The sequence below is a fragment of the Xiphias gladius genome, chromosome 22 (genome assembly GCF_016859285.1).
Source record: "Xiphias gladius isolate SHS-SW01 ecotype Sanya breed wild chromosome 22, ASM1685928v1, whole genome shotgun sequence".
NCBI classification, from domain to species: domain Eukaryota; kingdom Metazoa; phylum Chordata; class Actinopteri; order Istiophoriformes; family Xiphiidae; genus Xiphias; species Xiphias gladius.
Window position 1 is genome coordinate 20,590,157 of NC_053421.1, and position 15,061 is coordinate 20,605,217.

Sequence of the window (15,061 nt, forward strand, 5' to 3'; positions counted from 1 at the left end):
AAATGAATTTTGGACTTATCAGACGCCTCTCCCTGATGGGTTAGAATCTAAACATACAAAGAGGCTAAAACCTTTGCAAAGCACTTTACCATGAAGCAACCAGAAGTCTTTCTCAGAAAGCACCAGTCAGAAAAAAAAATCCACACTTTTTTTTTTTTTGGTAGTTGGGTTTGCTTTTCAGGTTTGGGGTTGATCAAGGTTTTCCATAGGATACTTATCCATGTAACTACATATTATTGCTTCGTGAGATTGGACCTTGAGTAAAACCAAAAATCTTACCGTTCTTATTTGCATGAACCGTATTATTGCATTTCATGTTTATACCATATATCAATTAGTGTATCCCCGGTCATTGGTAAGCATGAATCTCATCTTTAAAAGCCCGAAGAAAGCACATTCATACTTTACTTTTTATAAATATACCGTTTTAAGTATATCATTTTTTTTTTAAACTTTCTCGTAAGCCACGCCTCCCCGAACAGGTGTACCCTTGGAATGTCATTCACTAGTAGATTGAATGAAACGAATGTCAAGCGAATGCGTCATCAGGAGCGGGCTGTCCCCGGCTGCAGTTTCAGCCAATAGCGGTTGAAATGATATGGACGTTGGCCAATCGGTGCACGAGTTACGGGAAATGGGCGGGCACTTGTCAACTACGGTCACGGACGTTGTCGTGAACTTTGCCGGTGCTGAACTACCCACTGGACCCCAAATCGTTAGCGTGAGTAGCTTAACAATAAAATTTCACGAGTACTCTAATAAGAAGAGAATAGTTCATAGTGTCAATTCTCCGCCCAACGTACTCCTAACTACCGTGGTTTCCGTATGTAGACGAACAGCTCTCGTGGTCGACTCCACATGGCTACCTAGCCAGCTAGCTAGCCAACCCACAAACCATGCTAGCTAGCATTAGCATTCACAGGTTAAATACTGCTACCGGATAGCTTTGCCGGCTCCTGGCTTATCTCCAATTGTAGTCTCTGTAGCAAACCACAAGTTGCAGTCGGATATTTATTTTCTTACCAGGTTGTGTTGTGGTCTAACATTATTATATATGTCGACAGTCTGACTAAATTGGGCCTTAGCTAGCACCAATCTGCTGTACTGTTACTGCCAGGACAGATGGACAGATAACTCACTTTAGCTAGCCAAGTAAATGTTAGCTGTAACGTTTGTGGAGCTAACTGTACCCAGGAGCATTGGATAAACTGTGTGAAGAGTGGGGAATCTCATGTAAAGTCATGTTTGTTAAATGACACCTTTTTAATTTTGACTCGCCTTTTCAGGTATAACCATAATCAGTAGCTCGCAGCTGAGTGATTAAATTACACTGTTAAAATTGATGTATTGAGTGATTCAACCACCTCCTATCTCTTTCCTAGTCTGTTATAGCATCAGAGTATGGGCAGTGTGTTGGCTGCCGCTTCCCCCAGTCCAGCTCCAGCTGCAGCTGGAGGTGCTCAAGGGGTCCCAGGTTTGGTGTCTGTCCCTCCAGGGTTCAGTATGCCCTCAGTGTCTTCCATCCCTCCAACATCTGGATCTGGCCAGCAGACATCAGAAGCAGATTCCCCACTCCCAAACCCGGGCACATATGAGGAGTGCCACCGCAAATGTAAAGGTTAGAAAATCAGCTGTTGAATTGTGTGATATGTGCATGTAGTAATTTGACTGATTTTAGTTTTTTATTCACATTTGTTCATCTTTTAAATCATAATCATGGTTTTGTAATAACAGTATCAGTATTGTCATATTGAAATGGGCTTAAATAATTGTCTGATGTTCAGTTATATTATTTTTATTTATTTGTTTATTTTTTTGGTGCCCTTTTTCTGTTTTAGAGGTGTTTCCTCTGCAGATGGAAGGGGTGCGGTTAGTGGTCAACAAGGGCCTGAGTAACCACTTCCAGGTCAGCCATACTATTACCCTCAGTACCCAGGGTGATTCTGGTTATCGATTTGGTGCTACCTACGTAGGAAGTAAACAGACTGGACCAACAGAGGTAATGATCATTTTCCCATCACCTCAACAAACCCCTTGGTAAATGTTGACTCTTGGAAATTTGGGTTGTAAATATTCCTGGTCATGATAGTATTTTTTAATGATAGAATATTGTCTGATGTATTCTTTTGCTGCTTATTTGCTCAATGAATGAGGGGGGAAAAAGTCATTCATTTCCCTCTAATTGCAGAGCTAACTGGTCCCAAGGTTTAATTCAAATATATTGACTGAGTTCATTTATGACTTAAGACTGCATTGTGTCAACCATTTTTATGCATTTTTGGGAGAGTTAAATTCCTTTTCTTATGTTGTATTACTTTTGGAAATTTGTATCAAAAAAGGAATAGAGGAAAGGAGGCAAGTGTTTGGCCATTGGACAATTATTAAAATATATTTATATAACAACGGAGGAGGACAAAAATGCCAAGGATATAATATTGGTTAGTTAGTACAGCTAGGGGATTTCTTTAACCTGATTTGTCTTCACCAGGGTTCAAAACTAAAAAAAAAAAAAACACAGTTCATTTGGCTTTTTTGCTCTGCCCACATGGAGCAGCTGATAAGTACAGATCGACAACATTTAAACTGAAGCTATACAGCGTAATGCTCTATGCTGTTGCAAGGTTTCAGATGTCATTGATATGACATGAAAGTTGACTGTGGTGTCTTTTGTTCTCACTAGTCATTCCCAGTCATAGTCGGAGATATGGACAATACTGGCAGTTTGAATGCCCAGGTCATCCACCAGCTCACAACTGCTTTGCGCTCCAAAATAGCCATCCAGGTATGTAGACTTGTATGGGGAACAGCTTTTCAGATGTGGCCTTTTAGAGTCTGTGAAGTCTCACTGACATTGTCATTTTGGTCTCTTAATTTTTTATGTTTTTGTGTGTGTGTGTGTGTGTGTGTGTGTGTGTTGTAGACTCAGCAGCAAAAGTTTGTGAATTGGCAGTGTGACATGGAGTATCGTGGTCAAGACTTCACCTCTGCTGTGACGCTCGGAAATCCAGATGTACTTGTCGGATCTGGTATGATTTTATTTTCACAAAATGGAGGTTTTGTTGTATATGTTAGTAATTCCTAATAACAAGTCCAACCAAGGAGGTTTATAAGAGTGATAACAATAGTAAAATATAACCACTGTTTATGGCTGGGTGATTATGGTTGAAATCAATATCACAATATTACTAAGATTTTTTTTATCTGCATTTAATATACTATACGGGAAATGTATGCCGGATAACGTAAAATCCTCAAACTGATGTTGTAATGCGGTTAGAGCTGAAACAATTAGTTGATTAGAGATTAAATAGAAAGCAGCTATTTTGATAATTGAGGAATTATAAAAAGTGAAAACAAAAGCACTAGAAAACCTGAGAAAAGGAAAGACCATACCCCATACTAATGTGAATGAGAAGGTAATATCATGTGTATATATAATGGAAGCTCTCTTACTACTTTCCTTCAGGCATTTTGGTTGCCCACTATCTCCAGTCTATCACACCAGCGCTGGCTCTGGGTGGTGAGCTGGTGTACCACAGGAGACCAGGGGAGGAAGGAACTGTCACCTCCCTAGCGGGCAGATACACAGGTAAAATCTGCCCTGAGCTTATTGAACCATGCACTGTAAGACTACTTGATGCTCAAATTAATATTTTGCTATCTTGCTTTAACGTTTTAATTTAAAATTTACATCCCCCCCATGTCAATGTTTTCTGTAGTGTGATCAGGATTTATCTAAGTAAATTGGTGCCTAATTCAATCTCCTCTCTTATCTGCCTGAAAGATTTTCCCATATTTTTTTTTTTTTTTTTTTTCCCCTCTTCAGGTAACAACTATGTTGCTACATTGACTTTGGGAGGCACAGGAGGTCATGCCACATACTATCACAAAGCCAATGATCAGGTAACTAACATGAGGAAAAGTGTGCATGGTTGTACTTCTGTGGACCTGTTATACTTTTTCTGGCAAAACGCCTCAAATGCAGCCTTTTGGTTCAAACTCGAGTTTTTATATTAAAAGGATGTGTTCCTGTTTTTTCAAGTGTGTTTTAAAACAATCCTCACATGCCCATTTATACCATGGAACGATTTTTTGGTTGCTGTAATTGTTCTGCCTGTCCCTACTGGCTGTCAAGAAGTCCTTTCCTAAAGTGATTCCAGTGTAAGAGATGGGGGAACAAAATCCAGATGGGATTGCAATTTGTGCTCCTTCTCTTAAATTGGAATCTCATTAGGACGAGGACAGGAGAAACTATATCGACCCAAAATTCTGCGTGTGCGTAGGAGTATTGTATTAAGATAGACATGGGGAAAAAAAGTGAACCCATCCTTTAACTTCTGTCTTCTAATACAGTTGCAGATAGGAGTTGAATTTGAAGCCAGCACAAGGATGCAAGACACCACAACATCCTTCGGTTACCAGCTGGACCTTCCCAAAGCAAACCTGCTCTTTAAAGGTAAATACAGTATGAATACAAACCTAGCCATCTAAGTGACTATTTGACCATTACAAAATATAGATTTTCCTCTTATAAATAATTATTACTCTCACTTTTCCTCTCTGCAGGTACAATTGATAGTAACTGGGTGGTAGGGGCAACTCTTGAGAAGAAACTGGTGCCGCTGCCTCTCACACTGGCCTTAGGGGCTTTCCTCAACCATCGCAAGAACAAGTTCCAGTGTGGCTTTGGTGTCACCATTGGCTAGAGGTCTGGGGTCTGCCTGGAGCCGTCTTGCAGGCCAGAGCTTGGACCGCACAGAGACACACAGGAACCTGGACTAAGTTTTTGAAATGGGATTCAGAGACTCTTACAACTGTGATTTCTGGGGCAGACAGAGAGACAAAGACAACTACCACGAAGCCAGGACTGGCCAAGCCATGCCTACATACTGTAGCACAAATGTCTTTTCTTTATGGTGTATTGGATATACCCAGAGGCTAGGGATGTACATCAGAGGGCATCCGGTGATGCATGAGAACATGTGATGTGAAAATCAAAGTAAGTGGTTAGACATATAATATATGGTGATCATGTACGATGGATTGAAATAAATGTGATTACTTTTTGTAAAACTAGATGTTGTGATTACTTATAGAAGAACTAGGTATAAAGTGCAGACACTACTTAGTCCACTGTAATGTATTGAACAGTGATAAATTTGAGAAGCTAAACCAAAAGTTAATTTCTTTCCACCCAGCACACACAATTTCATACAGTATAATGGAGTCCAGCCAATACAAGTTGTGGCCTCAAATTACCATAGTATAAAGCTGCTATAATTATTATTTTTTACTAATAATGGATTAAATGCTCAGTATAATGAGACAGGGGTCCCAAAGTGATGAAACCACAAAGAATCCAACAGCAGTAGGCAGCTGTTTTCAGGAAGAAAGCTCTGATGAGCCCACTGAGCGCCACTTGGCCCACACCAAATGTCAGACAGCTAGCCATGGATACCAAAACCACAGCTAAAAGTACTTGTGGTCCTGGTCCTAAAGATGGACCCCGTGTTACAATCTAATTTTAAGACCTAACTGTTTTTGTTGATATTTTGGTTGGTTGTTTTAAAGTGTTTTATCAAACTTCTTTAATTTTTCTGCATCAAGTAGTTAACATACAGAAAGGGCAAGGTCATATTATTCCATCACAGAAGTACTGTAAGGCTGCAAGCCACAATTATTTTCATTATCAATACATCTAACGGTTATCTTTATTAATCGATGGACCAGTGAGGCCGGTGAATAGGGCAGCAGGCTACGCTCAGGAGTGTCGAGGGCGGTTACCATACACTCACCAACAGTGAAGGCAGAGCAACATAAACACATTCGCGCAGAAAACAGGTGCAACACTCGTGCCTTCAACCACGGCAAACCAGGAAGGGACCTCACCCAGGGTGTCTAGCCTTCCCAGTAGACTGGCACTCAGCTCCACTAAATAAATTGAAGGCAGACACCAGTTGGTTAAAAGGATAATAGTATTTTGAATTGGTTACAAGAAGCAGGTGTCCAAACAATGTAAAAATATGGCAAGTATTTAAAAACAAAAATTGGGAAAAATAGCAGGAGATGAGGACCTACAAAGTATCACAATATAATTAATCCTCAATCTACATAAGACAATTTAACAGTTGTCCAGGCCCTACTTAGCACCGTAGTATGAGAAAGGTTACAACTAGTAAGCCTCACTGGAATAACCTTGCAAAGAAAATGAAACAGTGCCCACAGTAAGCAATCCCATCATAAAGCAGTTTCTTCCTAAAGTAAACACAGTATCAGGCTACATACAACCATGGTGCATGGCAGGAGCAAGAGGAAGCCACAAAGCTAACAAGTGTTCCTGTTCCTGATTGATAGGAAGGGAGGAGCTAGTGAGCCAGTTGAGGTGGAAATGTTTCCCAGTGCTCCCTACAACATATCCATCCATCCTGAACTATTGCCACCAGCTTCAAGTACTCATAAACTGCCCCTAGTCCTCCTGTATGTGAGCCACAGCGAAATGACCAGACTGTAAGTTTTACATATAAACATAATGTAAAAATATGGAATATATAAAGCTACAGGAACAATATTTTTTCAAAAAGTCCTTTGGCAAAACCATGCAAGAAATTTCATTTTAAAATTTATTAAAAAACTACAAGCATATGGCATACTAAAGTGGAAAAACACTGTCATGCTGTTGGTTGGACAGTGCCCGCCTAACTTTTGGAAAGAAATGTAATAGGCCTCAGATTCCGTTGGTTTAAAGTCTGGATGACTTCAATCTGAACTGGTCAAAGGCTCTCAGGATCACCCCTTTAGTGTACAGGTCTGTTTTGGACAGTAACAGTGCTAATCCAAATGTAGTCTCAGGTGAAGGGGTACTTGATTTGCATGACTGATGTTTTACTGTCCGTTCAAAGACAGATCCATTACTTTACTGCAAATTTACCATTGGAGCAACAGTAAGTTTGAAGGTGGTTCATAACCAGAATTGTGTGTGGTAACAGCCTCTATAGGGTTGACATTTATTTAACACTACTGTCCGGTCATAAGCACTTAACTTCCTCTGAGTAATACAGCCACTTGGAGAATAAGTCTAACACCCTAACACCTGATATTAATACACTAGACTTCTTTGCAAGGTAAAATCATATTTACCAATACCATCTTCAAACATATGTGGGATCAGAGGGGGGTCCATATTCCGTCCTTATCAAGTGCACTTCTTTGTGTGTTCTGTGGCAAAGATTAAAATACTGTATAATTAAAATGAGAAGCCAGGTGACAGCAACTGAGACCAAAAAATCCATACAAAAACGCTCAAAATTTCAATACTTTACTACTATTTATGTTAAACTCACCCCCAGGATATCATTGAGTAAAATGTTTTTTTTTTTTATAACTAGCATTCAATGGCACTTTATCTGTCTATGAAGCAAAAGCAAAGGTGCCTTTTTCAAACATTATTTTATTTGCGTCTCTAACGCCCAGGCTGCCTCAAATTTCTAAAAAACTACAATCAAAGACCACAGAGTAAGAATGTTTAAATCTGCATTAAATATACTTAACATCATGTCAGTATTTGCTTAGCAGTTGTTGTATTTATTCCAGTCCCCATGTAGATACAAAAAAATTATGCTTGTATAAATGTTTTATTAACATCAAAGAAACACAGTATTGCATGAAATCCCACAAACTGATGAACATATTTTCAAGATGATTCATAAATGATAATTGAACAAAAGTATGATCCCACCACCAAAAGCAAATGATTGTATAACAGGCATTTCTTCAGTTCTCACATATTGATGACTCAACAACAAGGGACAGGTCTGAATTTCCCAGTCATACAGTAAATCTACGTATCCCTGATCAGTGTCTCCTAACTGTTCAGTACCCAATGCAGCCTTATCTTTTAATTATATAACCTGGAAAACAACAACAAAATTTTACCACTGGCTGAATTACTCAGCTGAATTACCAAATTACTCAGCCAGTGGCAAATTTGCAGGTCCCCTCCATGCGTAGAGGTGAGATGTGGATGGGAGGAGACGCACATCATGGTATCAGAAGCATCAGTGCTAGCAGGAGGGTGAGGACAGGAGAAGCCACCATAGTAGGAGAGAAGCCAAAAACACTACAACAGAAGGAAAGGGATGAATTCAATAAAATAATACACAGTGGCCTTTTGACCAGTACCTCATGGTGTTCTGCTCACGCCTAGCTTTGCGCAGCTTTTTAAGTATATATATATCGTGGCATTGATTTAGGAATATTATTTTACATAACAAAGCATGTGGATATCACTCAGATGCTTTGTTAAACACAGAGCATATTTTTACCCATAGTGGTTTATAGGGGCAAATTAGTTTGTGTTGCTGGCAAATTCCCTTATTACAGCCTTCTTTACATTGCAATTTCATTTTATTTTATTTCATTTTCTTAATACAAACTACAGACCAATTTATATAACTAGTTGATTAGCCTCAACAGCAACAAATGAGGCTTTACAAGCTGGCTGTTTTTATAACTCATAAATTTCACCAGGGGTAAATTGTGTGAGTAAATAGGAATACCTGCTGTCATCTGTTGTTTGAGGAGGTGGAGGTGTGGTGGGTAAGATCCTGTAAAAGGCATTGCATCATTTGTAAGGCATATTAAAATCTAATATCAGTGCTAAATTCTACATTGTTCTTTAAGCGTCATTTTAAAATGAGAAGCTGTTTCAATATTGAAAATTTACTTAATGCCCTACCGTATTGCGCATGGGCCACTATCCTGATCTTTACGATGTCCAATCTTTACTGATGGCACATGAGGACATGGTAGAGAATTTCCATCAACTAGGGGAGTGAGATCTAGCAAGAGAAGAAAGTTTCATTAACAGTATACAACAAGACTTCCACTCAGGTGTAAAGTGATTTAAATGTTTCAAAGATGGTTGATGTGACATTCCAAGCGGAACATTTTTAATCACGGTCAGCAGTGAAAACATTTTTTATCAGCCTGCCTTGGAAGCTGAAGACAAAAACGGCACTCCCTCCCTTGAGGAAGTCTCTGGATTTCATTTCTTCCAAACTCGAATAATAGGATATGCCAAGGAGAGGCCCACCAAAGACAGTCTGATTATTCTCATCTACGAATGAAGTTCCAATCTTACGAGGACTGTCCCAATAATAGAAACCTGTTTACAGAGAGCATATAGAAAATCAAAGGCACATATCCAGAGAGAATTTACTGTGGCATATAGTGTGCTAAAGTGGTGACATTCTCTTTTTCATTCAAGAGTTACTGATTTTCTAAAAGGATTTCTTTATGTTCTTTTAAACTTACCTTCAGAGCTGGTATTGTTGGGGTCACTGGTGATACTCCTTTGCTTCGACATTTGCAGCTGGATGTTGGGTGTCTGATCCAGAAGTTGGAAAGTCACCTGCCTGTGTGGGCAAGGCCACTCCAGCTGGTCATCGTATTTACCAGACAAGAGTTGCACAAACAGTCCGAAAAATGTACTATGGTGCAGTATCCCTACCCGGTAGGCATAGCCCCCTCTGGAGTACTGCCGTGGGCTGTTTATTATTTCATATTCGCTAGAGTTCAAAAGCTTTTCAAACCATTAATCTGCCAGGTTACATGGGGACACTCGATCTCGGACAGATTAATGTCATCTATTGAGAAGCCGCCTGAAGAGCTTCCTGCTCCTTTACGAACCTCAAACTCCACCTGGAAGTGCTTTTTGGCATTCAGGGAAACATGCTTGACCTGCCAGTGAGATGTTGGTGGACCTGGAGGAAGAAAATGTGACACATTCATGGTTCATCCAAGTCTTTAATACCATTTTAGAGCAGATAATAATGATAATCATACAGTCCGGCATTACCAGTGATCTCCCCCATGAGGCGGACGGTTCCTTTAACGTCCTGTTCATCTTGAAACTCTCTGATCCAGATATTAAGTTTGTCAGACTCGCCCCCATTATGGTAATAGTAGAACTGGAGACACTGGACATGACACTTCCTAGTTGGGTTCATCCTCTTGGTCTCCAGCCAGGCTGAGTCTCCCTCCTCACCTGATGCTGTGCTAGCATACATGAAATAACTTCCGTCTTGACCTAGAACGTTGTCCAAAATTAATGTGTCTACATATATAATTTAAGTGAATGATATCCTCAAAGCCATTTTATCCTACTTAAAATTAAACTTATCTTTTTGGTGAAATCTGTCTATATATCGAGATTTTGGAAAATAATTTGGAAATTTTGAAATCTTACCATGATCACTACTACCACTGGGTAGACTGGTGTGGTCAGAGCTTGGACCCCCAAAAACATTTGTTACCATTTCCCAACCATTGCCACTCTTTGAACAGCGGTTCATTTGACACATGGTCCCATTAGAAAAGCCACAGTACATCTTAAATGCAATGGTTGAGTCTGTAGAAGTAAATAAAGAACACAGGATTTAAAAGTATTAACTGACTTGGGGATGTCAATTTATTAAAGTCTATAGAAGATAAATAAGTAAACGGTGTATTATAGCTGCAAATCAGGCATAGGTTTTGTAGGTAGTGGTTTATTTTGTTCTGTATTATAATATCATCACAATCAAGATTGACTACAGCTTATTTTCATTGTTTAATTATCATTAAAAGCATTTGCTGCAGCACATACTGCAACTGCATGAACTTATACAGCTACACTGGAACCTTTTAGGAACCCGCAGCTATTTCAGGCTTGTACTATAGGGTTGTATTAACTGACTGGCATCAAGTGTCTCATGCTTGCCTCCCAATCACTGGCTCATACACAGCTGTGTGGCTAGCAGCTGACTAGAACAGCCGATCATTCATGCAGTTGTACAGCATGGCTGTCACAGTATAACTTTACACTTATCACTATTACTCTGCTTATATATCTGTGCCAATGCCATTTGCTGCTGCATCACGGCCCCTTCCATATATGCTGTACTTTTTAGGTATCGTTGTTTGAACTAAAACTCTGTGTTTATGTATGAGTTTGCAGAAGGCTCATTGGTGCTCAATTCTTTTAGAGCTGCCTCAAAGGGCATAGCTTTTTCGGCCAAATCTAACTGTAAAAACATTTGCTATAAATGGTCAATACCTTGACAGGGAACCAGTGGAGCATGTAGGAAGTTACTGGCCAGAGCTAAGAAATAGTCTGGTACGTAACCATCTGTAAAATGGTAAATTGCCATTTCTACACTTTGGTTTTATGTGGATTAAACAAATGAGATATAAAGTGTTAATTAGTGAGCTTTAGAGGTGCTGGTAGGCGGATTTTGTTCCCATTTGATAGAGACAGGCAAGCTGTTTCCCCTTATTTACAGTCTTTTGGTATGGAATATCTCTCTGACTCACCAACAGAAAGTGAAAAAGAATATTTACATTTAGTTTTAGTTGCCTAAACCTGATTCAAACTTTCACCATAGAGGCAACAGATAGGATAATGGTCATATGAATCATTCTTGTAACGATCAATTGTAGAAACTTTGTAAAGAAAAAAGAATAAAAAGGATTGAAAAAGGATAATTACATCTCTAAGACCTAAGTGAAAATGAGTTGGAAAATATCCTTATGATAAATAGCCTACTTTTTTGTGGATAATGACATATTGTGTTTATATGTATTCTTACACTGCTTTTAGTCATTGAAACAAACAATCCCAAAACGTATTGTACTTAAAGGTGGGTGTCGTTGTCTTTAAACTCCAAGCACTTACTGCATTTGTAGCGGAGGTTCAGCTCCAGGATATCATTGGGACTCACTTCCAGTCTTTGACCAATCACATCCTGGAATTTGGGGTCATTGGTGGTAATTGTAGCCCCAATGCCATTGCTGAATGCATATTGGCCATAGTGCATCACTGACCAATAGTCGTATGGAACTCCCTGAGTGGTGCTGTCTTCCTTGCTAACTTTTTCAAAGTTTGTCTCATAACCTAGATGACATATAAAAGCAAACCAACAATTATAGTATACTGTATTGAAAAACCTGGCAGCATGGATGGTTAAAGTATAATTTTTACTAATTATTCATTAAACAAAATTAGTTTTAACATTATATAATTTGATCAAGTGATTGGTTAATTTGTAATGCTTTCGATAATTCTGCTTTGAATTTAGCAGTCACTAAGAAACTGATATGTTTATGTATGTATTATTGGATTAATTAATTCATGTTCAGTCCCTTCTGGGACCCTCATACACCTTGACACCTGTAACATATTTAAGAGAAATAACTGAATATTAAGAATAAGAATATTGTGATGCAAGTCTTAATGAAACCTTCTGTGATGTTCTCAAATGCAATGGTCACATAATCATCTCTGTCATATCTGGACTGTTCATGGTAGAAGCCAAGAGCGTGGAGAAACTCATGTTCAACGGTGGAAATCTCATCACAGAATCGGCCAATAGAGAGGATCTGTCCATTGCTGTGTACTCGCCCGATATATGAGAAACATCTAAAATGGAAAAAGGACTCGTTGGTAAAAGTCACATTTATTTATTTCTTTATGTAATTTACCTGTATGGGTAAATTACGGCCAGAGATTGTATAATTAAACACATACATTTTAGCACTACAGTACTTTCATGCTTTTAAACTTGGAAGAGTTCATTAATGTAATCTCAGTGATGAAAGGGTGCTACTACAGAGCATAAATTGATCTGACTGGAGAAAGAACACCTAAGTGCTTTATTCAGTGGCACAGGCAGTTGACTTTTGAGTGAAAACTGTTAATAAGAAATTAAAGTTGCAATCAACAGTTATTTTATGTATCAGTTCGTTTGTCATTATATTTGTAAAGAATCATTTATTTAATAAATATGTCAGAAAAGGGTGGGAAACAATCATTACGATTTCCGAAAGCCCAAAGGCGACTTATTAAGGGTTCCCTGTGGAATTGTTGACCACTATTAAAGGTATGGAGCTATTTTTTTTTTTTCATTTTTAAAATGTTTCATGAGGAAGGAAATACATTCAATACATTTACTAGACCTCATGGATTCACACAACGTGTCTTAGTGAGTAACAGTGTATGTAAACAAAAACTTTGTTTACAAGGAAACGCCACATGGCACCTTTGACATCTGTTGTTTTGTGCAACTAACAAAAGCAGACAATCCTCCCTTTTAATATTTTTGTATGATAAACTATGTTATTAATTGATTATCAAAAGTACAAGTTGGGCATTAAAAATACAATACATACCCGTCTAACTTTTGGACAGAAATGTAATATTTATCAGAGTCGCTTGGTCTGAAGTCAATGCATGACTTCAACCTGAACTGGTCAAAGGCTCTCAGGATGACTCCTTTAGCATTCATCTCTTCCATTGTTCACAGGAATTGTGTTATAGAACATAGAACAAAGAAACGACAATTTAAATGCAACTGATACATGAGGTATCCTTGCTTATGTACATTACTCTGACACTGCTCTCACGAAGTCCTTCTGGGTGCTCGGGTGGAGGGGTGGAGTCAATGTCTTGCACAAGTGGATAGTGAGAAGCTATGGTGACACGAGAACTGAAACATTTCAGCCAAGTAGATAGGTTCACTTCAATGTGCTGCTGGTTTTCTTTCCACTGAGGGGTGCTGCTATGTGGCTCCTGTGGCAACAGCCTCCATCTTATTGATGCTTACTGAACTGTACTGCCTCTTGTAACATATAACATCTTGTAACATATTATCACTAACATCCCTAAGCAGTACAGCCACCTGGAGAACACTTCTTCAAATCACATACAAATATTCCGGGTTATTATGCAAGAAAAAGTTATATTTACCAAGGTTGCTTTCCAAAACATATGGGACTGGGGATGGCCAGAGTGAGTCCTCACTAATGATGGCACTCCTTTGTGTGTTCGGAGGCTAATATTTATAAGAAATATTTTGGGTGACACCAAAAATTCATACATACACTTTTAACTTTTTAAAATAATTTAGCTGCAAAAATACTCACCTCAAGAATATCATCATGTAACAAGTCTGAGATAAAGAAAAAAACAGTGAGTGTTATTTTTCGAAAAAAGAAATCAATAACTACAAGTTAATGACACTTTGTATGCCCATGAAGCCACAACAAAGGTATTTTGTCAAATACGAAGTTGAAAAATCTCACCACAGGGTACATTTATTGATATGAAAATATTTAATGTTACCCTTGTTTGCATCTGTAATGTCCTTGTCTTCACCAATTTCTACAAAAAAAAAAAAAAAGAGATGCTGTCTTATAAAGCAAAATTAATTTTATGAAATAAAATAACAAGCAACAAAAAATACAACTTACCCACTATCTCTGGTCGATTCTGTTAAAATTAATATTTGAACACATCAACATATGTAATGATGTAATTCTAAGAAATACTGTATAACATGAGACCTAGAAACAGTAGAAATGTATCCATTGCTCTGGTCATCGGGTAACACTGTTTGTACCATTACTACACTAGTATACCAGTAAAACTCAAATTTGAAATCTTTAAATTTAAAATTAGTTAAAAGTTTGCATTCTGTGCTTATGGTGTAGTAGTCCAAAAGTCCAAATTCCCATCAATATTGAATCATTCAAATTACGAACAAAGCACTTTGAAAAAGGAATGGTAGTTTACTCTGAGTGGATCATGAAATATGTTATAATTTAACACTGCAACAATAAAACAATAAATAGACTCTTACTGGGTTTAGGGAGAGTGCAGACAAAAATGCCAAGTTTACCACAAGAAAAATGTAGCCTTTCATCCTTGTAGTGTGTCTTGGACTAAAGACAGAGATCATAGGAAGAACCGTGAAAAGATAGATATACTAATACTTATAATTCAGTAATTCAGTTTGTTTAACTTGTAATAAAAGAAGTTAGAAAATGCGAATCATGTTAACCTTCTGCAACCCTGACTGTCTATTCATCAACTGTGCAAGAGGCTTTGGCTGTGACAGGAGGGTTTTAAGCGGCTGTGACAGCCCATTAAAAAAACTAACCAAACAAAACAGATTTGAAGATTTCAAAGAATTGTAGTCATGCACGAAGCCTCATTGTTTGTTGAATAGTAGATACTGTCAATGAT

The 15,061-nt window shown here is 38.3% G+C and overlaps 2 protein-coding genes across 3 annotated transcripts; one reads left to right on the plus strand and one right to left on the minus strand.

The window, feature by feature from the left end:
• Positions 1-595: 595 nt before the first annotated feature.
• Positions 596-5,116, plus strand: tomm40 (translocase of outer mitochondrial membrane 40 homolog (yeast)). 2 transcript variants are annotated; one of them, XM_040116693.1, is made up of 9 exons: positions 596-721; positions 1,383-1,618; positions 1,839-1,999; positions 2,681-2,782; positions 2,921-3,026; positions 3,467-3,589; positions 3,827-3,903; positions 4,354-4,456; positions 4,567-5,114. In XM_040116693.1, the coding sequence occupies exons 2-9, from the start codon at positions 1,402-1,404 to the stop codon at positions 4,704-4,706; spliced, it is 1,029 nt and encodes a 342-aa protein (XP_039972627.1). In that variant the 5' UTR covers positions 596-721; positions 1,383-1,401; the 3' UTR covers positions 4,707-5,114. The 2 variants fall into 2 exon arrangements, with proteins under 2 accessions (XP_039972627.1, XP_039972628.1); XM_040116694.1 differs by lacking the exon at positions 596-721 and adding an exon at positions 728-1,286 and having other exon boundaries at positions 4,567-5,116.
• A 2,921-nt stretch (positions 5,117-8,037) lies between these two features.
• On the minus strand, positions 8,038-14,738 carry LOC120784491 (meprin A subunit beta-like). Its single transcript, XM_040118352.1, is given in 16 exon segments — positions 8,038-8,116; positions 8,556-8,603; positions 8,735-8,837; positions 8,990-9,163; positions 9,313-9,591; positions 9,594-9,761; positions 9,857-10,087; positions 10,247-10,408; positions 11,714-11,932; positions 12,279-12,457; positions 13,207-13,324; positions 13,784-13,868; positions 13,960-13,985; positions 14,159-14,197; positions 14,287-14,305; positions 14,676-14,738. Coding segments are annotated over 16 exon segments (1,992 nt in total).
• Positions 14,739-15,061: the final 323 nt, after the last annotated feature.

What these genes read in the sequence shown, in the direction of transcription:
- tomm40 (XM_040116693.1), top strand. Translation starts at nt 1,402, where the DNA reads ATGGGCAGTGTGTTGGCTGCCGCTTCCCCCAGTCCAGCTCCAGCTGCA. An exon ending in AGATGTACTTGTCGGATCTG is followed by an intron (nt 3,027 to 3,466) that starts GTATGATTTTAT and finishes ACTTTCCTTCAG; the next exon opens with GCATTTTGGTTGCCCACTAT. An exon ending in ATCACAAAGCCAATGATCAG is followed by an intron (nt 3,904 to 4,353) that starts GTAACTAACATG and finishes CTTCTAATACAG; the next exon opens with TTGCAGATAGGAGTTGAATT.